General features: G+C 38.0%; 1 protein-coding gene across 1 annotated transcript in view; it reads left to right on the top strand.

The window, feature by feature from the left end:
• Window positions 1-27682, top strand: part of LOC121932215 (semaphorin-3C) — a 155302-nt gene that overhangs the window by 95178 nt on the left and 32442 nt on the right. The window contains exons 4-8 of the mRNA XM_042470701.1: window positions 1107-1169; window positions 3655-3774; window positions 7238-7328; window positions 16999-17118; window positions 18642-18784. Of these exons, the coding sequence (XP_042326635.1) occupies window positions 1107-1169; window positions 3655-3774; window positions 7238-7328; window positions 16999-17118; window positions 18642-18784 (537 nt within the window). The remainder of the gene's footprint in view (window positions 1-1106; window positions 1170-3654; window positions 3775-7237; window positions 7329-16998; window positions 17119-18641; window positions 18785-27682) is intronic.

Below are 27682 nucleotides of genomic sequence, written 5' to 3'. Positions count from 1 at the left end.
CATTTCTTGGAAAATTATTTTGCCTTCCACTTAACTGCATGTATTGCAGCCAAGCTCAGAGAGAACAGGCATGGGAGTTGAGGATGGCATACAATGTCAGTTACTGCTATTCAACACATCCGGGGGGTTTGACCCTGGCTGCACCATATACATCTGAGTTTTCAACATGTATGCCAACTTGTATTCCACTGTTGTAAAGTTTAAGTGACATAGCTTATTGCAGGGAAACCCAAACACTTAGCTTGCTTGAGTTTGATTCATACATTCTACACAAAGGCCCCCACTCTAAAGACATCAAAATATTGGCAGAAATATTGGAGAGCAGTACATCCAGGGATCCATTCACACTACTCAGTTATAGTGCTATTATTCCACCTTATGGTTACTTCCTTGTGGAATCCTGGAATTTGCAGTTTGGTAGGGGACTGGAGCACTCTGACTGAGAATTTTAAATGCTCCTCCCTAAACTGCAGAATCCAAAATTCCATAGTACAAAACCATGTGTGTTAAAGTGGCATAAATAGTGCTATACTTTTGTAGTATGGATGAAGCCCTAGTCACACAGTTCCTTAAATGGTGAAGAGGAGGAGTGTTTCATCTCTCCTCACAATTTAACAACACTTCATTTTCAAGTGAGTTTGTGAATGTCATGATTGGAAGCCTTAATCCTATCTATCTAGAAACAGAAGAAGAGAACAGATCTTCTCATGTTTGCATATTGGCACAGTCTGCAAGAGCCTACACCAGAGATGACAAATACAGCCATTAACTTTAACATGATGGTTTGTTTGTTTTTTGTTTTTTTGCAATAATAAATTTAGATTAGTTTGTATTTCATTTATATATTTACATATTTGGGGTACACTTTTTAAAAGTAACTTTGGCGTTAACATGGTGGGATAGAAGCCTTCTTTGACTAGGTTTCTTGGTGAGAAATACATTTCCCAGGAAAACAGATCTGCAAAAAAGATTGACATTGTAAGTTTAGACACGCCTTGAAGGCATTGTAGTAGCTAGAACAAGGTGGAAATGACAATTCCCGCCACCCCACCCTGTGTATATGCATTTAATGTTATATGATCCTCTTTTTTTTTCTTTCCACACAGATTTTCTGGCCAGCATCAACAACTAAAGTTGATGAGTGCAAAATGGCTGGCAAGGATCCCACAGTAAGTATTTTATTTTTCCTTTTAATTAAATATTTGGCCACTGAGACAGAGCACCTTGGGTGCAGCCAAAAGCAATGTGGAAGAAGGGTATTTTTCTTAGTGCTCTGAAAGCTGAATGATCCTACAAAATTTCTGAAACAAACAAGGTATTTACACAACCTGGGCCTCTTTACCAGTGTCTGGAAAAATGAGAACATTGCTTATATTCAGGATTATTATTATTATTTTAAAATGTACAATACAAAACCTATTTCTTGCTTACCTTGCTGCTAGTGATGGAGATCATTAATAACGCTTGTCTGCGTATCTCCTAGCGACTATATTGCAGACTGCTGAGCTCATGCTAATGTAAGTGCCTGGACAGACTCCCAGACGGTATATGTGGCCTTTTGTATGAAAAAAAAAAAGTCCTGTACATTCCAACAGCACTTACTGCTTGATCATAAAGAGTCTTTTATGGGTTCTGTAAAGCAACATTTTAAACAGATGCCTGAAAAAGAGCAGAACTTCCTTAAAGCAGGTAAATGTGGCACAACTATTATTGGACGTAAAACAACAACCTTGCAAAGGAACCATCTGTTGAACCAATTACCTAGTAAAATCCAATCCTCAAGTTGATTCTTGGTCAAGCAAACTAATCACTTGTTTAATTGTTATAGTTTTAATACATTCTGCATCATCTTGGGAGCTTCTCATAAAAACCACTAAGAAATTATATTTGCAGTAAAAACAATAATAAATGATTTCACTTCACCTCCTGGAGCTCTGCTTTTGGAGGCAAAGGTCTAATCCTGTTATCTCCGTTATTAGTTTGTCCATACTTGAATAAAGTACACTGCTTCTAATCTTAATTAAATACTGACAGTATTGTGTTATACTATAATAAGAATTCATTTGGACATGGATATGTAATTAAGAGGAGTGTACACATCAAATACCTTTGACAATCTCATCTTATCTTGATCAAACCTTCTCAAGGGAAGAAAATATGGGATTTGCAGAGCATACAAGTATAGCTTTTTTCATTAAGATGTCAGCAGTAATAGATCACAGTGATTTCTGTTTAATTATCTTAGATTAAAACTGGTAGCATGTTTTTTTTTTTACAGATGACTGTTACAATCTAAGATATCACACCTACTAAGGATCAATATTGCCCCTTATTATGCAAAATGGCATTCACTCAGAGTTTTAAAAACTTGTTTGATATAGGGATATATTACATATTGCAACAAAGTAAAAGTAAGACTGTGATGACCGAATTTTTAATGACATCTAGGCTGCAATCCTATATACATTTCATAGAAATTGGACAATTCAAGCTATTTTGAGCTTTATAGAATGAAGGGAGTATACTGAATTGTTTGGAGGAATCTGCTAGGATTCCATACTGATACAGTTCTTGATGATTAAACACGAGGCTATTAATCAGAAAGACTCCTAATGCAGAAACATCTCTTCAAGTGCTTAGTACCACCAGCTGCTGCTGCAACTGCTTTCTGGGTGTCATGTAAACAGGTGTCATAGTAAAATGGAATGTTACATGGGAATGCTATGCAGTGATAAATGGCCTCGCTGTACACAAACCCTAATAATGTTAGTATATGCTGCATAAGGAGGTGGAACTGGGCCTTCCATAACATCCCAGCTGGAAAGGAAATATCTCTATGTAAAGTTCACCAGCAGGCACTTCTCAGGATCCCGAAGGACAGGATGAGGAAAAGAGGAGACAAATGGCAGGAAAGAAAGAGAGAGCACAGAACAGCCTGAGCACGTGTTTACATTTTCTGTAAACATGGTTTTGAAAATCTTGCTTGGAAACATGGCTAGGTGTTTCATGTCTGCGAAAGCTAATGCTGCAATCATGCCAGACTTGCAGTTATGTTGGGGGAAGCTGTCTAGACAACTAAGAAAGGGCTATGAGCATTTTACTCATTGCTTCGACCATTCCAGCAATGGCAAAGCCAAGAAAGGGAAGGGAGAGATTTTGAGAATGGTTTTTACAGGAGCTCCCTTACTGTCCCCTCCCCTCACCCTTTCTTTCTTTCTTTCTTTCTTTCTTTCTTTCTTTCTTTCTTTCTTTCTTTCGGCTGTTTATATATTACTTCATAATGATTCCTCTTATTTGCCGTTGAAGAGTTTGGCCTTCTTGGCTATCACACAAGAAGAACCTAATAAGGAAACTTGTCAGTGGCTAGACATTCATCAGTGGCTAGACATCTTCTCATGGACATTTGTTTTGATCAAAGCTATAAGCTATAGATATTCTAGCGATTCCAAGTCTGCAAAGCCTCTTTCAACAATGTGCATTGTGTATTCAATATGGTTTCAGTTAAGTCTCAAGAATATGCATTGCTTACAAGAAAGATGTTATGTTTAAGATATGATGAATGCAACAGGGATTATATCATGATAATCACCAGTAAATAGCATTATGGCATATGTGTGTTCCGATTTATTAATATTTTCCCCATTCTCTCTGCAGCACGGTTGTGGCAATTTTGTCCGTGTAATACAGACTTTCAACCGCACTCATTTGTACGTTTGTGGGAGTGGGGCATTCAGCCCTGTATGTGCATATTTCAATAGGGGACGGAGGTCTGAAGTAAGTGTTTTAACAACCAGTATTCTATTGAGTGGTGTTCTTGCTTTTGGAAATTATTATTATAGTGTACATTAGAACAATTCTCAAGTATCCCAGCCATATTAACATTAAAAAATATTCTTATCTTCCTAAACGTGATGGAAATCCAAAGACCCGCAATCCCAGTTTTTATGCCTGGAAGGGCACTGTGCTTGTGCTTCTCAATAGGACCCATTTCCTGTGTCATAGGTTAATGCATTTGAAAGAATTAAGAAAAAGCAAGAAAAATAAAAACCTCATATTTATATTTGTCATTGATGGATATTGTATAGGATGAGAACTTCCCTGATCCCTGAAGTTCATTCTTGCAGAAACACCTCTCACCTAAACTATGTCAGAAGGCTCCATTGCTTTAGGTCAATGAATTCATGCTGGGTTTTCTATGAGCTATCCAGAGTTCTGAATCTTTTTGGTTCAAACCTTTGGATACATCCCATAAAACTCAGTGTAGTGTCACTGTTTTTATTTTCACTGTCTCTCCACTTCAGTGCATGAACACGGCCAATCAGTGATCACTTCCTAATATGATACATAACCAATCAGAGTTTCCTATGTGGCAGCCTTGCGGAGAGCATTGCAATCCAAATATTTTCCAACTATTCAGAAGTGACTGTGACGGAAATAAGAGAGATGTGTCCATATTGCAGAATATCCATTGCTTCTCATCTTCCATCACTGCTTTGTGTAGGCCCATAGCCAGAATTTGAGTTGATGTGACATGAGTATTATGTATATATACATAATTAAATGAAAACAAATATACATACAAACAAAAAGCAGGTAAGGTGCAATACTTTCAAATGCATTTGAGTCACACTAATTTTAGTTTATGTACAATAAACATCCACTGTGTTTACCATCTAGAAATATTTTTTTAAAAAGGCACAGCTAGTGCATCTCTGGTCTCAGAAGAGAGACCAACAAATATTTAGAGTGGCCAGGCTTCCATAGGACCTTCAGGGCTACAGGTTTGCTGTTTTGTGGTGATTTGACTCCTTATTTTCTCTGTTACAGCCATAGTTCAATGCAATAATTCAGGTCCATTATTCTGGAAATTAGAGTGGGTTCCTTCCTCCCTAACATCTGAAACTATTTTCTCTCCTTTCTCAGTTGTCACTATTGTTCTGTGCCTTCAAATTGACACTTTTGTTATAATGATACTACTATAAGGTTTTCTTGGCAAGATTTATTCAGAGGATGTTCACTATTGCCTTCCTCTTAGAAAGTAGACTTGCCAAGGGTGACCCAGTGGGTTTTCATGGCTCAGCAAGGTTCAAACCCTGATTTACAACAGTTTTAGTCCAACACCACACTACACCACAGTGGCTCAGTATTCAGTACCTTTCTCAGTTTCCCCCCCCCCCCAAAAGTTGCCAAAAAAGGAGAAGATGTTCTTTCCGCTGGGAGATAAAAGGTTCATCAAATGTATTACTCTTCCTCCTGTTAACATTCAGACCATTCTTAAAGATGTCAGAGAAATCCTGACCCATTTTAAAAGAGTCCGTGGAAATATTCTTCAGCAACAACATGTGTGGAATAAGCAGAGGAATGTTTAAATTTGGAGGTTTGTTGACATAAACACGACATGGGTGAATTTACAGTAAAAATGCCAGACTTCTAGATGAGGCAAAAATAGGGTGCAAAACAAAGATACACATCTTCAGCGTACTGGAATTGGCTTCAACAAAGCTGTCTTTTTAGCCACATGCCTATGATCAATTGATCAAATAAACTGCTGCCTCAGACGTCTGGAGTCTGTTAGACACTTGACTGCAGGCCTCATGCTTTCATTGCTGTTACTGTGCAGGCCAACAATAGCAAAGCCAATTCAAGTATAAGGGATTAAACACGAGCCCCTTCCTATACCTATTGCATTGATATGTAGACATTAGCCAAACAGAATGTGTTTATTTTTAGCAATCCATATACAAAGCTAATGAAAAATTGCACTCCTTATCAAAAACTGATGCCTTTTTCAATATGGCTTTCTGACCTATCATAATTATGATAGCTGATGCCAAGGGGGGAAACCCTATATATATTTTAAATAATGCTTTTTATACAGATTACTACCACAAGATTTGTGTATGACCACTAGTTTAGAAAGCTTTTTTTAAAAAAATAATTAGACAAAAATCAGGTAGAAATACTTACATGCCACTTCATCCAGTCCTTGGATGGAACCAGCTTGCTACAAAGGCCAGTTTATGACAAACAGTAGGCAAGTACTATTTGTGCACATGCCCTGCTTGTTAGTGTCCTAGAAGCAAGTTGCTATCCAGTATTGAATAATCGATTTTTTTTGGTATGATCAAGCAAAGTCATACTAATATTGCTACAGTAAGGAAGACCTGTTCAAGACCAGACCTTCCTAAATTGGCTTCTTCAAGTTGTTTTGGGAGACAGCTCCCATCTTTGCTAGCTCCCATGGCCATTGGTAATGGGTAGTGGGAATTCTGGAGGTATCTAGGTGGAATAGCTATAGGAAGTTAAACAAAGTTTTAATTCATAGTAAGTGCTTGTGATTTTACATGAGGGAAACTGAGAATTTTAATCCTAGACTACCTAGGCAGGTAGGGTTGGTTCATGCTTCACAGATTACAGCAGCAGCAAAGATTATGGAGACTGTGAACAAGAATCCATGAAAGGATAAGGTGGCTGATTGATTAATGTAATAAAAAAGAGACTGTTGACTGTCACAATATGTGCTTGTGCACTAGAACTATGAACTTAAATTTCCTGCCTATAAGACTGACCATAGACATGTACTCACTTTACATCACTGGGAATACATAAAACTAGCACATGCCATAGACATTCAACCAAGCTTGTTGTATTTTGAGGTATCAATGCTACCTTCCCATCCAACTTTTAAAATAAATAAATAAATACATAAATAAATAAATAAAATTATTAGGCATCTGAAGTCATCAGCAACAGTAACAACCAGGGCTATCTCAAGAAGAAATGTACCTTACACTTTCTTTCTCAGATACAAACAATCCTCCTCAGCCTTGGACCCCAATCATTCCTGATTTTTGTGGTGGAATCTGGCAACCAATGCACAATTCATATGACCAAATAACAAAGACCTATGTTTGTGCATACAACAACTGACCCAAATAAAGATAACTATTCAAATAGGCAAAACATTTCTGAAACAGAAAGGAATGCCATCATTGATGTTTCATTATGGTGCCAGTAACAAAGCGGAAATATAAAGACAAATTTCATCTGTCAGAATACATGTGTTAGCCTTTAAAGTTGGATAAAAACTTACATTTCTTATGTGGAAAGCAGAACTACTTTTGCCAATCCTAAAGTGGTAAATTTTGACCATTTGGGCATCATTCCATTCAGTTCAGGGATGTTGAAATTCTCTTTCAACCTTTTCTTCATATCGTTTGTTTTTTATTCGTTACAGGAGCAGGTTTTCAAGATCGATTCCAAATGTGAATCTGGAAAGGGACGCTGCTCTTTCAATCCTAATGTGAATACTGTCTCTGTTATGATCAGTAAGTGAAAACAACCAGAGTTTCTCCAGGCTTAAATCATTAGGTTCAGAGAGTGAAATGATAGGGTGTTGTAAACAAATTGAGCCGTGGGGTAAGAAAAGTAACTGGAAAAAGTTATCTGTCAGTGACTGTTTAGTTCTAGTGATTCTTGCATCAGTTCAGGGAATTGGGGTATATAACGCTTCTAATAGTGTATTTCCATTATTTTAGGCTTAAGTCCATGTAAAAGTGTTTTCTAAGTTCAGGAAATATGTTAAAAATCTCTTTAGGACTTGAATGGAAAAGATAACATCTAGGCCTCCAGGATCTTTAATGTAATACATGAATTCTCCTTTTTTAAAAAGTAATGTCTTTTAACATATTTTTCCAATATACCTTTTTTATATAAAATAATGATTTGGCTTGGTTTGAAAATAAAAGAATAAGGAGTGTAATAAAAGAATAATAAGAATGATAAAAGAAACATGAGTAAGTTTAAAGAATTATAGCAGTCTAAGGTGCTGATATCATGTATATTGCTTGGTATATTAGAGAAAGAAAAGTTAAAATATGAATTAAAGAAGATAGTCATCTTTATATAAAGCTGGGGAAATAATTTCAAAATAGATTTAGAAACTGGTAGAAGGACCTGGAAACTGATTGTTAAAGTTTAGGTGGATATGTGGCATAATGCAACCCTATTATTACTATTATTATTACTGTTGTGGTTGTTCTTCCTAAATTGGGAGTCAAAATGTCTAAACTGGGACTCAATGTGAGTGAATAATATCTCTCAGTGCTTCACTCCAGAAAATAAATTCTAAGATTCTGTAGTCTTAGGGCATAAAAATCTAACAGTGGTAACTGCAGTTATTGAAGTAGTGGGGTAAGTTATACATAAGTTTAAGAACATCTGTTTAAGAACTTTCCCAATAGCCAGGGTGACCACATGTCCTAAGCACAAAGGAGGACAAGGCACCATGAAAGTAGGGCACTCAAGAAAAAATGTAGGACATTACCTAATAACATCTGAAAACGCTTGTAGAAATGTAAATTCAGGCATCTTACTCCTTATATTTGGGGATTCCTCCTGGACAGAAGGCTGAAATGGGGGACAGGTCCTGGAAAAGGAAGATGTCTTGGTCACCTTGCCTTTGGTGGCAAGGAGCTGCATTCAGACAAATGCATGGGATTCCATGCCAGCAAATAAACAGACTGATGAAGAATGACAGAACCAGTGCAGAGTGAGATGGTCACTTTGTAGCATTAGATCCAAAAACTAAATGGAAGCTATTGAAGATGCTGGAGAACTGGCATTATCTGCTCAATGGAACCTGCCTGAGTCTGGGCAAGTTATGGAACATCTTCTTCCCTAAGAATCTATTTGTACATTAAGATATTCTTCATTCCCTCCATGCCTGTAGCATGGTGGGTAATGACATAAAAAAGACCTTCTCTGCTGGAGCACTGCAAGTGTGGCACTCTCTCCTCCAGAAAATAGTTCTCTTAATCTTTGTTGTTCTTTCAGCGCCAGTCAAAGGTGTCTTTAATTCCAAACAGTGTGTGGGTCTGTTTTCTGCAAGATTTCTGGTGTGTGCTATATTTTAGCTGCTTATGGATTCTTTGGTGATGATTGTTTGAAAGTGTGTTGTATATCTTTGGATGTTAAATACCTTGGGAGTGTGCTGGAAAGCAGAATGGAAATTGTTTAATACATAAATCAGAATTGTTGTCTGAAATTTGCAACCCTGTTTGGATAAATTGAAAGACAGAGTCAAGATTTCTTATAAATTCTGGAATTCAGAATAAGCATCTCTTCAGGCTAGTCTGCATGTAGGTGTCCTATGTGAATTGGTGCAAATCTTTTCACGTACACATCAATGTTAATTTGTCTTCACTTTCTGGCACAAATTCACATCTGTTCACCTCCCTCTGCCGAAAATATGCAGCCATTTGAATGCATGCAAATCAAACAGATGGCCAATTGTGTGATAATGCACATTTCTGCAGATTTCAGCAGATACCCTGAAGTCTAAGGAGGGGTTTTCTCTCTGGGAGGATGGTGGTGCAAAAAGCCCAAAGTTGTGCAAATTGCAAATTGCATGTGCCTTGATCACATTCTATTCACACATAATGTGGAGTATTTTAAATGTCTAGACTAAGCCTTCTTTTCTTTTCTATACATATACACGTAGAGTGGAGGTCTGCTGACAAAAAGACTTTTTCAACTTTTCTCTTTTAAAACATACATTCAGATTAAAAACCAGGCCATCACTGATTTTCCAAAATAAGAAATGAATGCCATTTTGTTTTGGGATAGAAGATATGTTTGAAGGAAAGGCAGACCATCCTATGGATTGAATGTTGCCCTGAATTTATTTTATTTTTCCAATATATTCCTCCCTTTGTACTCTTCCATTCACATTCAGTGTTGTGCCAAGTGTCTGACTGGAAATGGCTATTTACACATAGAACGCTATTGTCACTTAACCAGCACGTGTTCTTGAATGTGCTGCCAGCCCATTTCTTTTCTATGGACGCAAAGTATCACACATGTTGCACTTTCTTTTCATCAGGGCTGTGATTCAAAAGCCGAGAATCATGACTCTCTCTATAATCCCATGTTCACTTAGCCAGCAGCACAGTTTGCTTATGTTTCTTGCCAAGCTGAAAAGTAACTACAGCCGCAGTCCAGATTTCTCTCAGACTGACTTGGAATTTTCTGGAACAAAGGGGAAGGATGCCATTGAACTTAGCATCCAGTTTTTGGACTTTGTAGCAATTGGAAACAAACTGCAGAGGCTGTTTAGCACTGTAGCTCAGCATAGCATGACTGAAAGCCTGAATCTTTCTGCTCCCAAAATCAGCAGGTGCTTGGCAGCTGGGACAAGATCGTTTATTTGACCTCTACATTAGGTTACCAGATAAGTATTTCAAAAAAAGTGGGGTAGGATTAAGAGTGACTACTAAAGAGCAACAGCCCTTGTTTTCCCAAGGAATAGCTTTATAAAATAAGGGTTTTTTTTTTATTTTGTGGAAGTAGCAGGTTGTAAGATGGGGGAAAAATTGCATAAAGTTCCAAAAGTTTGTTGTGGATTTATAAATTCCAAATTCAGCCACACTGTGAAGTTGTTTTTTCTGCATGAGAAATGTTGTATTTTCAGAATTTTCTGCATCTCGTGTATTTTTGGATACATTATCAACCTATAAATTTCCATAAAGTCTATGCCTTTAATAAAGGTACACTTAACAAATCATATTTGGTTTTAGATTTTTTGCAAATTGATAGCCATCTTTGGGATAAACAATACAATTTCCTTTATGCATAAATTCCCCCGCCCTTGTTGCTGTTTTAACCTGGTTTACAGTATAAGGATTCTGACCAGGATTTCTCACAACCACATATTAAAATACTGCTGCATTATTATCCCCTCTTCTTCTCTTTGGCAGGAAATGCTACATTAATTTTTTTTTTAATTCCTGAGCAAATGATTGTATGAGTTTCCAAAAGCAGACATGTATTCAGTCATGCACTGAACAGAAACAATGCAAAGAGTATGAGTTGGTTACTGATCTCACTAAGACAAATTATTCAGGGCAAAAATGCTACTAAATGAAAAGGAAGTGGAGCTGGCAGTCATTGTTAGTACCTGATTAGACAAGTAGACTCTAGGAATGTTTAAGACATAACTAACAAAGCTGGTATGCAATAGGATTAAGACTAGCATAGCCCCTTTCCTGTGTTCTTGGTTGTTCGGTTTTCTCCTTGGTTTTCCAGTGTTTTAAAAGGGCAAAAGAGGAAAACATTCTAGGAACCATAAACAGATAATCTTCTACAAAATCATGTTAATTATCCTGCAAGAAACAAAGCAGTAATAATAGTTGTACTTGTGACTGCAACATTAATTTTGAAATTAAATTAGTTTGGTTTTCTTTATTTTTGTAGGGTTAAAGCCTTTCTCACACACCTTTTAATCATCCTATGCTACAACCCATAGTATTATCCTGCAGAGGAGGGGCCCACTGGTGTGTTTGCCCAAAGATGGATAATTTCAGTGCAAATGAAACACTTGTGTCCAGAAAACTATGGTATAGATATTTGGAACCTGCTTTTGGAATGTATTTTCTCTCTCCTTCTCTCTCTCTTCTCTAGAGAAAATCTTTCCTTATCTTGTCAGCTTTAGCCATAGTTTAACAATGCATTTGCATTGAAATGAATTCAGATCTCAGAATGGTGCCTTTGGGGGCCTAAACCTCTCACAGTCCAATAGTCAACATGGTGATAATCACCACCAAGGTTATCTCATGTTGAGAGTCTGTCAAATTATGTGAGTAAAACCTTGGTTTTCAATGAAAAAGTGATTAAGATAGGAACCTCAACTAGCATTTATCCTAGTATTGGCAATAGTGCCGGCTTTCTATTGCTGTCTTCCTGGCTTGCTTTTCCTTATTTTTTTTTCTCGTTGCATCAGGTAATACAGTGTCTATTGTGAATGGGTGGTTGAACTCAGAAAATGTTTGTACAAGAATAAATAAAGAGAAGCTGAACCCAGATAGAATGGCAATTGTAGTGGTGACCAGGCTTGTTGATATGGATATGAAGATTATGAGGTCCGTCCCAGAGATATGAGTACTTCTGATGTTCCTGCTAATCCAGAAGATGGCCATAGAAGAGCATGGTCCTTTTTGGAGATGAATGATCTAGCCTTAGTCTTTCATGCTATGCTAACTGAATAATGTGCTTTTTGTGGGGCTTACATTCAGTAGCAAGCAATGCATACATTAGGAGTGGGAAGAGATTTGAACCACTTTAGGTAAATGTCCACCAGTGGTACAGTTTTAGGTAAACATCCACTACTGGTACAAGGATATTCTAGAGATGAGAAGAAGTGAAGAAAGAGCAAACAAAATGTTCAAGGGGCATTAGCAACTTGATAATGAAAAAAAAGTCTTAAAATTGTTTAGTTTAAATAAATATAAGTGCAAGATACGTGTAAGATTGTTAGAGGTGTATAAAAAAATCATGGAAGAATTTATGTATGGTGTAGAGAAAGTGGATAGGAAGAGGTTTTTCTTCCTCCCACATAAAAGCAGAATAGGGATCATCCCAGATAAAGGGAAGTACTTCTCTGTATGGTATATACCTACACTGGGGAATTTACTGTCATATAGCAATGGCTACTAACTTGCATAGCTTTAAAGGAGGGCTAGATAAAGTTATGGAGGATGGGGCCATCAGTAGCTACCAGTCAAGATGGCTTTATATAACCACTGGTATTTAGAGAGGTATGCCTCTGCATATTGGTTGGGAGCATGAGGTGGATGGTGAAGTTACACTCATATCCTGTGAGTAGCCCATCCACTGATTGGGCACTGTCTGAACTCAATATTGGACAGGGAAGCTTTTGGTGGTGTGTAATATGGCTCTGGTGTTCTTAAAATTTGTAAGGTTAGTTGCTAGTTGAACACGATTCGGCAATGTGATATAGCTACAGAAAGATTTAAATGTGATTTTTAGCTACAGTAATAGAACCACAATTTTTCAAGTCATAGAAAGGGAGAAATTTCACTTTATTCCTAACTATTAAGACCTTATCAATACTATTGTATCCACTTCTGGTATCACGCTCTATATTGCATATAGACAAAGGATCTTGACAAATTGGCACAGGTTTAAAGAGAGCAACAAAGATGGTCAGAGGTATGGAAAGCAGATCCTGCAAGGAAATGTTGGACCCACTGGATGTGCAAATAATGAAGAAGAAAGGTGGAACATTTGGGATTCCCCTAAAATTTAAAGGGAAGGGCAAAAAATTATTTCCTGTTGCCACGGAAGGCAAGTGAATTTCTAAAGGATCTGATATAATGCTAAATATTATTAAAGCTGACTGTGCCAGATGGTTTTCTGCTGAAGATAGAAGGGTATAAGCATTTGACAAGACTGGTAAATCATCATTTACAAAAAGCAAGTGTTTTACTTGCACCTGACCCCAGAAGCTTTAAGGAAGAGGTAATTTTGAATACAGATCTGAACTTAAGTCCAAAATACACTGTAGAAATAATCCAGTTTGAGATCCCTTTAACTGCCCTGGCTCAGTGCTAGGGAATCCTGGGAACTGTAGTTTATTGTGGCACCAGAGCTCTGTGACAGAGAAGACTCAATGTCTCACAAAACTACAGTTCCCAGAATTCCCTAGCATTGACTCCGGGCAGTTAAAACTATCTCAAACTAGATTATTTATGCAATGTGTTTGGACCATTCCTGGTATACTGCTCAGTCTTCAGGCTATAGTTGTGTGAGAAATTTGTTTTGTTAAGTAAGGTTTACCCAATTCCACACACCCTAGAATCAACACGGAAACATATACTATTTGTGTTTAAAGATCTGTTGATCTCCAAGTTAGAAATCAACTCCATGAAATAAAGAAAATATATGTACTTGATAACATCAGGGAAAATGAGCAAGCAACAGTATTAACATTTCTAAAATGCACACAAAGACATTGGGACATGTATTTTATTAATAAACCCATCTGAAAAATGAACGAAATGACTTTTGTTAATTCACATGAAATTGGCACATAGTGGACTTGAAGGTAGGGAAAAGAGCAAACCCATGAAAAGAGACTTGAGAACTCTACCCATTTTTATCCCTGGTGTCATACACTCACTTGCACTCAGTGCCAACAGTGAAGACATTGCAGCTTGATTCAAGAAAACATATTCAGGTGTATTCATAGGATATTCATATCTGACTGTGATCTCACAATGGACGGATCTCAGAAGAAGTACCTATTTGTATTGCTAATGGAATTCAGATTTTATCCCATGGACTTTGGAATGCTTTATTCCCAATGCCACATGGCCAGGAGGAGGGACATGATTGCATAGCTGTTCCTTCACAGAACAGTATGACAACAATCCCTTGAGAAAATGCAGGTCTATGATTAACATTGCCTATATATATATATATATATATATATATATTCTCATGTGTGATTTTTTTTAACAACTTTACCTGATGAAGAAGCCAATGGAGCTTCAGAACCTTGCATCATGTATTTTGTGCATGTATTTTGGTTGGTCTAATACAAGTATCACTGTTTTGTGGATTTTGGATATTATTGCAATTTGATTGCAGTGTTCAGTAGGAACTGTATACCTTAAATGTAATGCTTCTTAAGAAAAGCTCATCCTCCCGCTTCTGCCCTGCGTTTCTGCAACAGGTTCCATCCTGTTGTTGTTGAAAGGCTGAGCATTGTGCACAGTCAGCAGGCACTGAGTTCATGACCTTGTCAGCACCAACTACATTAGAGCTTTAGTAGCCTTGTGGATAAACTGGGATTTCTTATTGCTGGAGGGCACTTTGCAAAAAAGTGAAAAAATGCCATTGGAGGGTAGTTAATTTATATACTGCATTTCAAGTACATTATTTTTTGGTAACATTTTCCTTCACAGGACTGCCTTACTGGGCCTATTGGATTTGTGTTTTTGGTCCCAGACCAGGAGGAAGGGAAAAACTGTAATTCATACCTATGTACATTGTGCATACTTTGTGATATATGAGCTGAATTCTTCAGTGTAAAAGAATTTAGTCCCGTAATCCCATTATTACAAGTGAAGGTTGCATGCTTAATTCCCTTTACTGAAACATTTTGAAACGAAAATGTGCTTTGGCTCAAACTTAAAACGCTCAGCTTTTTGTGTACATTACCTTCAGTCACGTTCAATAACCTACTTAAATTTGAAGTAGACCAGGCCAATTTTTCCCATGGTGTATATCCCTGGTCATCAACAAGAGAGTCTTTGATTTTGGCAAGATCAGAACACCTTTCAGCTTTGTGACTGTGTGACACATGAGAGGAAACAATGACAAATTTTAAAAGACCCTGCTTCATTATTATTTTTTTCTGTATATAATTCCTAGAGGTAGAGATTATCATAAATGGTCATAAGGACATGTGAAGATCAGCTGGATCAGAACTGTCTAGTTGAGCATTTTGTTTCCACAGAAGCCAACTAGGTGCCTCTGGGAAGCCCACAAGTAAGAAATGAGCAAAATAGCACTCTCTGATTCGTGTTTTCTAGTGACAGGCTGTTAGAAGACTGTGGCCTCTGACATTGGAGGTAATATATATCTATCATAACTAGAGGCTATTGATAGCATTATTATCTCTGTGTTTTGATAACCCTTTTTAAAACTCATCCAGGTTTATGACAATCACTACATCTTGTGGCAGGGTTACTTGAAAGGTAGCCTTCTTTTGTAGTATCCAGCCTACCATAATAACAAGTGTGCAAGCATCCCCAGAAATACCCTTACTTGAGAGCATCTCGACTTGAGTGTTTTTCCAAATGAAGCCCATTTTGCTTCCACTTTAGCAGTCTTCATCAAGCTGATGAAAGCCTTCCTTTTTAGGAAAGCCTTTGGACAGTGCCTCATTGCATTGCTGAATGCGGTCTTTATATTGTTTAATTTTTCAGTTGTGTTTTATTGTTTTCTGCTACTGAGTGTTTATTTATTATATCATAATACTGGCTGGGAACTGTCAGTACATTGTTTTATTTTTGTCATTTAGTATCTTGAGCTCGCTAGAAGAAAGGAAGTTATGAATTTTTAAAGTAAAATTAATATATAAAATGCTCTAATATTACAGAGTTTCTCATTCTGTCATCTGTTCTAAGGGTATGATAGTATATGCTTTGAGAAGGTTTCCATCAGATGCTTCCCATATGGCCACTATTTCCTAGAAACATACAGTTTTATAGCTATAGCCATGTGCAGAGAAACACAAAGAGCTTCTTAATCCCATCCTCTCCATTGTTAACAGAAACAATTCTATCCAAGTCATCTTATCATAGAATCTTATTATTATTCATCTCAACTATTTACTTCCATTTGCATGTATCCTGGTTTTTGGTGAATCTGAAGGGCACCCAAACTTACCTTGTTGCTCATATTTGCAGGAGGAGTAAGTATTTTTTCCCCTTGTGGAATCAAGTGGTCAGGATCTACCCTAGCATGGTTGTTTTAAGAATGAGGATTATTCTGGACACTCAACATACATTTAGCCCTAGAAATGGAGAGCCTATCTTCCTACATAAGTTTTTGTCTTCCTCAGATCCAACCAACATAGCCAGTGGAAAAGAATAATGGAGTTGGAGTCCAAAATAAATGGAGGACCAAAAGTTCACTGCCCATGTCCTTGCTTTTACCCATTGAAATCAAGATAAAATATGGCTTTGGTTTGCTGAGTTGCCTGTTTATACCCTTAATTAAACTATTTTCAGTTTCCTTTTTTCTTATTTGAGTACTGTCAAATTGTGATCTCATTTTTTTCCTTTTATAAAATAAAATTGGACCCTCTGTGTTGTTTTTTCCAGCTTATGGAATTGGCTCCTAGTGGCTTCAACCACTATATTCCATTTGAAAAGTTTTCTCCACATTTGTGGTTAGGCTTTCCTGTTTAATTATATGATTACAGTAAGGGTTCCATCAGGATGAGATGCTCTGTTGCAGATCCGGTATTTTTAAACAATTCATAGGAAATCCCATTCTCATCCCACTCTTTACAGAATTAGAAGATGGGCATGTATCAAACAGAAATAGGCCACTGAAAATGGAAAAGAAAGGGAAAAAAACCCTGCCCAAAAGGCACATTCACTTTTTCCTCTCTTCTACTTTTTGCAGATGAAGAACTATTTTCAGGAATGTACATCGATTTCATGGGAACCGATGCTGCAATTTTTCGCAGTTTAACCCGGCGGAATGCTGTGAGGACTGACCAGCATAACTCCAAGTGGCTAAGTGGTAGGGTGACCGTATATCATTTCTGTGGCTTTACTGCAAACAAAACTTGAAAAAGGAGAGAGAGTTTTGCTTTCTGTAATTCTCCTGAGGAATAAGATTTTGCCAAACGTGCCAGAACAAAAGCATATAAGGCAGCAGAAATGCAGTTTCCTTTCTATTGAGTATTCCTGTAAAATACAGAATGTCTGGAACTAGTTCAAGCTCAAGATAATGGTCTCATATATTTGCATTGAGAGTACATTCTTATGCCATACTTCTGTGGAAGTGTCTTTTATGTTAGCCAGCAATTGCACTTGGTGTACATGAAATTGCTGTGATTTCCACAAGGGCAGTAGTTTGAAAAAAGGGTCTCTGTTACTCCAGCAACCCCAATGGCTGCCCATGCACCACCCAAACATAAGATGAGGCCTGGCCACACAAGAACAGTAGATTTTCTTCCCCCATTCAAAGTGACAAAGAAAATGAATGTTTTCAGTCTGTTAAACTGAGATATTTGGGATAGGGATCTGGGAAACAAACTCTTTTGCCATGGCCCATAGAATAGAATAATTAAAATCATTCATAGATAGCTTACAGATACAAATGGCAAAAACACACACACCATGATTTGGGAGATGCATCCACACTGTAGAAATATTGCCGTTTGACACCACTTTAAGTGCTGTAGCTCCATCCTATGGAACTGTGGGATTTGTAGTTTACAAGGTCATTAGCCTTCTCTGCCAAAGAGTGCAGGTGCCTCACAAAACTACCAATCTCTGCATTCTGTGGGATAGAGTGGTGTCAAAATGTTCCATTTCTACACTGTGGATGCATCCTCAGAAATGCTGTCGTGTCTTGATAGTATTTCATCCATTGAATGACCACTTCTGAACACTAGGAGGGCTTTATATCTTTGAATTGTTGAGATAAAAGTGATTTTTGGTCTTTAGAGCTAGGTAAGCATTTTAAAATAGAATAGGAAAATGACCAACAGCAATACTGTAGCAGACTTGAATGTTCCAAGTTAACTGATACTTCCCTTTGATATTAAGTAATTATACTGTTTACCCTGTATATATTGAGAGCCAGCATGGTGTTTGATCATTGAACTACATCCCTGGACACCAAGGTTCAGTTCCTCTTTTGACGATGAAAAACTCACAGGGTGACCTTAAGAGCATCACACACAAGTGGCAAACCACTTTTGAGTTTTCCTTGTGTAAGAAAACTCGATGAAATTCATGGTGTTGTCAATAGTCAACAAGTGAAATGAAGGTACATACTTTACTTAGGCAAATCCCAGTAACTCATTGGGTCTACTTTTGTTGCATTATCAATAGCCCAGGCACACAGATTATTTTATTTAAACAATACATAGTTCCAGTTGCCACCTGTGAAGCAGCATAGTGTCACAAACCATGGAGTGCTTTCACATGTCATCGCTGGAAAAAGGGAAACTTCCACCTAGTTGCAGACTTCTATTTGTCAGTCTGTAGTAATGGTTCTTGGTCTCCACATTTTAGTTGTTTGTATTTTTTCAGAGCCCATTTTTGTGGATGCCCATCTCATCCCAGATGGCACTGATCCAAATGATGCCAAAGTGTACTTCTTCTTCAAAGAGAAACTGACAGACAACAGTGGCAGCACCAAGCAGATCAACTCCATGATTGCCAGAATATGCCCTGTAAGCAAAACATTTCCAGATGCTGTTTGATGGGATAACCAAACATGAATGCTTTATGTTAAAAAGTAGAAAATCTAATATTCTTATGTGGTTCTGTTCTATTTAGAGATACCAAATTAAAATATGGCTGTTACTAGGGGAAGACCATAGGAAAGGAGCCATAAAGGGCATATGCCTGATTTTGCAAAGGATTTCTGCAATAGAATACCAGTCTTAGTTAGCAAAATTAATATTTTCATGTGTGCATTTACAGTGAGCTTCTAAGTAATTAAAACTGATGACTTTCTTTACCATTTTTTCTTTGCACAGATGAAAAGATTGGATAACTACATAATCCAAAGAGATTTGAAAAAAGCCAAAATTATAGATGGTTTTCATTTCTTTTTAAAATTAATTAATTTATATACATTATAAAATATAACAAAACAAAACAAAAAACACAAATGTTACAACCAATATACAATTAGCTATATACATCTATAATCCTTCAATCAATTTCTGACAATAAATTTCTGTCATTTCTGACAATAAATAAATACATAATAGTACATCTACTTTGAGCAACTTATATCTTCTAATAATGTCCATTTTGCCAGCTGCTGACAGTCTAAGCATCTTTATTCCAAGGTGCTTGCAAAAAAAGCTTTCTTCTAGCAATCACACCTGGAATTTTATGTGGGAACTCAGTGTCCAGGGGACAATATCTTCCATTTGTAACCCCTCTCGCGTTTTCACCCCATTACTTCCTTCTCTTTTCTTATCAGGAAAAAAGATTGTGAAGAAGGAAAAGATTAAACAAGATTAAATAGTTGTACAGTGATGTTTGTTTGTAGCAGATGGGGCCCTCTCTCTGGTAATAACCAAGAGATCATCTTGAAAGCTTTTAATCCTGTCTGTAGAAGTACCAGGTACTTGGACATTAATACCTCTTAAATCTGAGGTGGCTCTCCAGATTACTTATGTGTTGCTAATGTCATCAGTCCGACCAGCGTATCAGTGATACCAGACACTGACCACAAGCCTAGTTAGATAAATACACACAAATGGTGTGTACAATGACATCACTACACAATGCAGAGTACTATACAGGACAGTGCATGTGGGTAAATGCTATTGTTGCTCATTGACAAACTGTAGTGTACATGCATAAGGGACATGGAGAAAGGGACAGTGGCACAGGACAGAAGGAATCAACTGCAAGATACACAACACCAGATGAACAAAGGGAAAATTTTTTCCCAGGCACAAGGAACAAGGAGGTAAGCCAATAGACAACAGATAGACACAACCTCCACTCTAGAATGCCAAAACACACCCGCCCAAAAAATTTACATTGCACACCTCCAGTGCCAAGGGGACACCCCCAGTGTGCACTGCACCAAATGTCAGCTGATTGAATTTTTCTGTAACTGCCACTGCTGTTGTCTCCTGAATTTGTGTTTGTGTAATGTCACAGTTTGTTCACCTCCACTTCCACAGCAGCCAGTTGAATAGTTCTACTGCACCAATTACAGATACTCACACTACATGTGCAGCATTGCTCCTGCAAGCCATAGTTTACTTTCTAAATTCAGGCCACTGAGTGTTCCAGTGGAACAATATCTGAAAGGGCCTTTGCGTTTCTACTTTTCTGGAAAAGTAAGCTTTTTGTTCATCTCAGTTATTTGGACATAGGAGCACATTGTAACCGGATTTCCCCATCCTGGTTTGTTGCTCAAGCATTCCTGTTTCTCTCATGGGATAAGTCCTCTCTAATAGCGATGTGTCCGAAAATCTTTTCACAATCTCGTGGACCTTGCCAGGAAATAATTTTGTACGCCTTAAACTCCATCTTTCCCCCTGTGTGATAAAATCTATAGAAACTTATGAAACTATACTGTGCCTATTGTTTCTGATAATCCAGGCAATCTGCTCTTTATAGCTTCTAGAATCCCCATCGTGTAAAACAGTCACAAATATCCAAGTTTTGCTGTTACCATTTCTTCAACTGTTCACATGATACCAGATGTCTACAACTGTCTTTAATGTCAATAATGATCAAAACTACCAGTACCCTCTGGAAATAGGTATCACTGTATTGTGGGCTTGTTGATAAGGACCTTATGTACTTGTTTTTCATCTTTCCTGTCGGATGTTTGCTGCAAGGAACAATTGTTTGCATGTGATTTGTGAGCCCTGCCCTGAAACAAACCAGTAGACATGGTATGATAGTAACTCTACCAAACTGAGCTAAGTCTTTCACCACACCACAAATCTTCTTAACATAGCACAGTTTCCCGTGCTTGCTGATGAGTTAAGATTCCTTATCCAATGGCCTGTGTGCACAGTCAAAAAAGATTTGTTCTGCTTTATTTATTTTTTAGATTCTCCTTTGTCAAAACAATATGACATTGGCCTAGATGTTTTATAGGGGAAGGAGTGTTCAGGTTCCCAGAATCATTTTTCCAGAGGACACTAAATAGGGGAAACCATTGTTGTTTCTAATTAAGCCCAGATGACTTTGTGAGAGCCTGGAGCACAGTTCTGCTTGAATAGTCTATGCCAAAACTTGCAAAAGCAAGCTTCAGAAAAATGAGCTGAACGTATGCAGTGTTGTGTATCTGTTGACCTTACTAGAGGACTGGTATCAAAATCCTTTCAGTTAGGATTAGATGGAGTCTAAGCTTCATGTTAGAAAGAAAACAAGTAGAACCTACCGCATCAATGTTATACTGTGTACTGTTTCACTTCATTTCACTACTTTTAGGGTCAGCATTCTGTGGCACCAAGCTCAGTCAGTCTTCTTTAGGCTGCTTTGGTATGCCTTAAACTTGTTTTTCCTGAGGGATTGTGTTTTTCTTAAAGATGCATTCAAAACTTCTAATCCCACTCTGCTGGGGTGTGTTCCCATTACATGGGAGTAGAGGAATGTTTAGATGAAGATGGCATTGTATGTATGATAGTATTCTATTAATTTTGCTGTCTTCTTGGTGACATGCACATTTATTTATTTATTTATTGTCATTTATTTCTACCTCTCAACTATCAGGGCCCTGTGGTGATGACAATCTATGAAAACACTTTAAAACATGAAATAATTAATGAAAAACCAACTAAAACGCTCCAAACTTCTATTTTGAAATAGTTCTAAAACTATAGGTAGCAAAATGAGTGGTGGCTCACAACTTTTATGACAGGAGGTGAGTGAATTTATTGGGTCCTTCAAGCCTCAAAATCGGTTAAGAAACCAATTATAGTTCCTTTAAAATTCTAAAACCCAGAGCAGTACAACATCCAATTAACATGGGAATTTCTAACTCCTATTCCTATAGAAAAGAACTTCACCTAATGTCTCTTCTGTACCTGTACCATCTCCAACTGCAAAATTGGTATCATACATTGGAATGCTTGGAATTCCATGGGGAGAAAACTTGTCTCATGTAGAAATGGGGGGGGGGACCTGTTCGGTCACATATTCCCTGTGTGAAGTGAGTTTTTTTGTGGGTAAGCCTGCAAGGATGTAATCCAACTGCCAGCAGCCTGATGTAAAATCATTTTAGGGGGTTGATTAAATGTTCTATTGCCATATGTGGTGTTAGCTCTTTATTTAGTTAAAACTGTAACTTTCTTCATCTGACTACCATCTTCAGTTCTTCTTTAGTGAATCAACCTTCTACACACTGGTGTCCTCCAGATTGTTGGCAGTAGTCTTATTCATCTCGTCGCCCAAATGCAGGCCGGGATATTAAAAATTCTGGTCTCCAGCACATCTGGAGACATCAAGTTGGAGGACTTGATCTGTTTCATCTATAAAAAGGTCAATTCATTATTTGATTCCCCATAATACTGCGTCTGTTTTAAAGGGAAGCGATGGAACATTTGCTCTTCTGTTTAGTTCTGAGTGCATTAACTAATTGACTTTCTTCCTAAACTGGAACAAGGTGGGCTCACAAGAGTAAAACCTGTACCGGTTCAGATAAAGACAAATATTTAACAGCATTAAGCATTGTATGAAATGCTATTTGAAAGATACAGTGTGTATCGTAAGTGTATCTGTATCTCAAGATGTTAACTATGACCGATAGAGGTTTATGACTATTTATATGCTGTTTTTAATTTTTTTTTACTGCAATTGTATTAGTACTGTATTGTAATTATATTGGTATGATGTGACACATGTTATTTGACTGAATCTGTAACCGCTTTGTCTTGTTGGAAAAGCGGTATATAAATAAAGTTGTTGTTGTTATTGTTATTGTTATTATTTATTATCTCATTATTATAAAATGCCTGCCAGAAGTGTAAATGCCCAATATTTGTTCGTTTAGTCTATAAGTTATTTCTTTCTTTTCTTTTTCACTCCAGAATGCACAGGAGGACAGCGTAGTCTTGTAAACCAATGGACAACTATTTGAAAGCAAGGCTTGTATGTTCAGTAATGGTGATGTGGCACAGGAGACTTACTTTGATGAATTAGGTACATGATAGTAATTTCTAAAATAGATGTATAGAAAGATATGGTTTTCCCGTGATATCTGTTATTCAGCATGTTTGCTTGTCATTTAACCTCACAAAATATTAGGGGAGAAGAAGACTATTTAAACTAAATATATTTTCCTTTTCCTATAAAATACAATGGCTACTTCTTCTTCCTGGTAGCAAAGGAGGTTGTTACACTGAGTGTACTGGACTAAAGCTTAAAAAACAGAGCAAAATATCTTATTCATTTACAAGACAGAAGAAGCCCTGTTCAGTTCAAAAGAACCTTCTCCAAGTAATGTTTATAGGGTTACAGGGCATTAGCTTCATATTGCTTCTACCATCATGCATGATTTGCTTGTTGGGTTAAAAAGCGGCCACCCGGTGGATGGGCAGGCGCTTTGCCGTAGAAGCAGCGACAAAATACAAGCCCCAGAGGTCTTCTGGGGCTTGCCCCGGCCCCTTATTGGTGGCGAGCGAGGAAGTGGAGTTGCTTCTGTCTGTACGCTCTAGGCCGGGCTCTATGGTCTGGGAGTTCTGGTCTCAGGGCAGCTCCATTGGTCAGCTCCCTGGAGGAGGGTCTCCCAGATCAGGTGACCTGGGGCGGAGCCAGGCCTCTATAAGGCCCACAGGCTGGCTCCAGCCCCCCTAGGCGCTTGGCTCCGTGCGAGATGGAACCAAGTGGAAGGAGGAGGAACGGAGTGCTTCTCCCACCCACCCACCGCTTGTATGTGGGGTTGTTTGTCACATTAGTGTCCGGCAGTAGGCCAGGATCTGCACAGTGTGGTACCAGGGCTACGGAGCTCTGGTCTGGGAGTCAGTCGGACCCGGGGGTGAATAGGGCAGCGTATGGCCATTGCGGGGGCCATAACGCAAGGACGCCTCCCGGTGACTGGAGCTTAGCGAATATGTGAAAAACATGGCAGAGTTTGCGGTCAAGCGGTGTTCCTACCCCTAGTCATCCCAATGCCTGGTGGGTACCAGGTTTTGCTAATCAGACAAACAGGTGTGGGTGTTTGATTCTCAGATCCCGACTCATGCTTTGTGGCGAACCCTACCAATTATTTGCGATTAAATTTGTGGCTTTCCTCCAACTTGGTCTCCTGTGGTTTTTGGCAAACAGCATCTGGCAATAGTATCATTGTACTAAGACCACTCAGCCCCCTAATCATGACACCAGCTGTGCTGCCTTAGCCAAAGAGAATTCAGTTTATTTTGGCCTGGTTTAGAAATTACATGCCAGACTCTCAGGCAGCTCCTGATTTTAGGGCCCTGATTCCTTACAGTTCTAGAGCAAACTTCCAATCTGGTGTTAGTACTAAAGGAATTCCCCATTCCTTTTGGCTATTAAAGATCTCAATACATATATTAATAAGCAAACCTGTATAATAAGCCCCTGTCTACACGTTCTGATTCAAATTACATTTGAACAACTTGTGTCAAAAAGTTTTTTCCACACATCTTGTTTCCAAGCGTATTTAGCACATTGGGCCAAATATATCCGCTTTCACAGTCCAAGTGCACCTAAACCATGAGGCCAAGAGTTTTCCTACAGTCCTAATTTTAAGCTTGATTTAAGCAGCTGGGCACAACATTTTTCTACAGTTCCAATGTCATTTCAGAAAGTGATAGAAGCGCACTACTCTAGTGGAATTTCTTTGTTGGAAGAATCCACTGTGTGCTGGATCTTAGTTCTAGTGTTTTCTTAATTATTCTGATTTATTTTCCGTGGAAGCAGAATCACACTGAAAGATGACATGCAATTTAAACATTTCTGTTTTGATTTTGTAGCTGTTTTTAAATGTTGTTTGAAAGAGAGTGTGTCGCAGCAAAGAGACGCAGAGACAGGAATGGGGGTGCACAAGTTTCTTCCAGCCAGGTTCTTGGCTGGGCCTTTTATTGTCATCCTGCTTACTTCCGCCATGTCTTCCTTACAATCATTAATGATAGCCTTGCTCTAGAGCCATCTGGACTCGGTCATGATAGGTGCGTGATCAGTGCGTCTGGTGCGTGCTTTCGGCAAGGAAGCAGGGATATGGAGACCAGCTAGGCCAGCCGAATCAACATGGGCTTATCTATCTAATTATGGATAAAGCATTGTTATCTTGAGAGAGGGTCGCAGCTCTGTGGTTTGCCAGCAAACTGCCACCCTCAATCTTGATGAGCATTGCTATCCTGGGGGGGGGTCGCATCCCCGGGCTCGCCGGGGAATGCTACAAGAGTGTATTGCACAGTATTAGATAAATAAATAGATAGACCTCTTTTAGATAATCCAGTGCCTCAGTGGATTCGATGGTTACGAAATGTTCATGTAATGAGAAGGGCTGCTGTCTAATCTACCCTGGCCACTACTGCTTATAATCTGGATCTACCCCAGGTGACAAGACTTCTTCCTTTCTGTTGTCATTATCTCAAACCTTTGTTGTACTGTGTCAGCACTATAGTTCTGGAACCATGGCCATCTATGGTTCAAGAAGTGGCTCTGCCATGTAAACAGGGAAAACAGAATATGGTATCAAATACAAGTTTCATCAGGAGAGCAGAACAGACGTATCCTCATGGGTGGTAGGCAACTTGAAGTTGTCCAGATGATGTTGGACACAAACTTCCATTAAAATAGTCAGTTAAAATAGTCATGGTGATTGGCCAAATAAACCACAATATCTGGAAGGTCACACTTTGCTCATTCCTACCGGCGTCAGGGACTGGCATGGCCCACTTAACAACTTATCTGTGTGTCATGTAAGCCGTTGACATTACCTTATATTTTTATACAGCTTTAAGAAGACACAATACGGTATAAAGAGAAGCATACTACAGTGTGAGTTTCTATTTCTCCCAAAACAAAACAAAACAGTCTCAGTTTAGATAGATAAAAGTCAGGATATATGCACAGCCAACTGGAAATCACAAAGCAGTGTATGCAGATTTATTTAGTAACTGTATTGTTTCTTTCCTTCAGAGGATGTGTTTCTTCTCGAAACGGATAATCCTAGGACAACACTGAATATGGTGTATTCACAACCTCCAGGTACTTTCACATATTTATTACTAAAGTATTCAGATTTAATTTTACATGAAGTTCTATGGCGAAGTCATCAAATATATCTTTGAATGTGTGTGTAGTGTAATGTATGCCGTCTAATGGTTGTTGATAATTATTTAATGTCTAATGTGTTAATGTTATCTGTAACAAAAGAAAATGTTTTCAGTGCTATTGTAGTGAATAATTTACTATGTTATAATTACCTTTCTGGTGGTGCTAATTAAAGTAACATAAAATGATTCCATTTAATATTAATTCCAGTTTTTTATGTAATTATACCACATACTTTCTTCCGTTCCATAGTCCATTTGCCCAGAGATTCAAAGGTATTGATTCCGACCTGATACTGCAGAAACCTTATATGTGCCCACTTATTTTAATTAAAGCCTATCACTGGGTAAATCACTTTATGAGAAACTATAATAATTAGGCAAAAGGTACCATTAATTCCTCATTAATGTTCTGATTATTTGGAACTGGTGAAACAACAAGATTGAAACTGATTTTTAGCAGAAGATTTGGTTCTCTCGTAGTATTCTCCGAAACATCTTTTTTCAGCATGTTGATCAAATTTACAACACACAGTCTCCTCTGCATGGTCTGATCCAAGTTAAGTGGCCATGGATTATAAGACATTTATTTCATTTTTGTTTTGGGGTCTCTGATTGATCCTGTCCACTAATGATCCTATACACATGAAAGAAGAACCTCTGGGTCATCACTATTTCTATTTTTCCCTTGCAGTGTGTGACTTACCCATCAAGCCATGCTTTTCTCCATAACCCTGTACATGTCCCCCCATAAGAGATGTCAAAACCTTTTGCATCCCTATACGAGAATGCAAATAAATGAATCCCATTTTTAAAAAGAATCAAATATGCCAGGCAAAAAGGGGCACATTTTGATGTGGCACCGGGGGGGGGGGGTTGTCTCTTTAGTACCAATACTAAATATAGCAAATTTAAAGTGATTTGCGAATCAAAGAAACAAAGGAAACAGAGATTTGGTGACAGTACTAAAAACCGTGTTAGCTCTAGTCTTGATCAAAGCAGGAAAGTTACTGAAAAAGTGGAGTCGTAGTACTTTACATTATCACCAAAAATCTAGGCCAACTTGTGTTTCTAAATAAACTGTTCAGTTCAATGTACTATCAGATCATTCATGAAATTAAGAGGTTATATAATTCCCCTTCAGGCTCCAATTCTAAACCTGTTTACTCACTCAGAACTAAATCTCACTGAGTTATCAAGATTTATATGCATTTGTTTTGATTTCATCACTTAAAAAAATAAATTAAATAAGGCATTTTTAAAAATTATTTTGTGGATCTGTGTGTAGGAACACTCACCTAAGCTGGAGAAGAATTGGAGTGAAAAATGGTTCCAACAAGTGTT

The sequence above is a fragment of the Sceloporus undulatus genome, chromosome 5 (assembly GCF_019175285.1).
Source record: "Sceloporus undulatus isolate JIND9_A2432 ecotype Alabama chromosome 5, SceUnd_v1.1, whole genome shotgun sequence".
Lineage (NCBI taxonomy): Eukaryota > Metazoa > Chordata > Lepidosauria > Squamata > Phrynosomatidae > Sceloporus > Sceloporus undulatus.
This window is presented reverse-complemented; position numbering and strand designations above follow the sequence as displayed.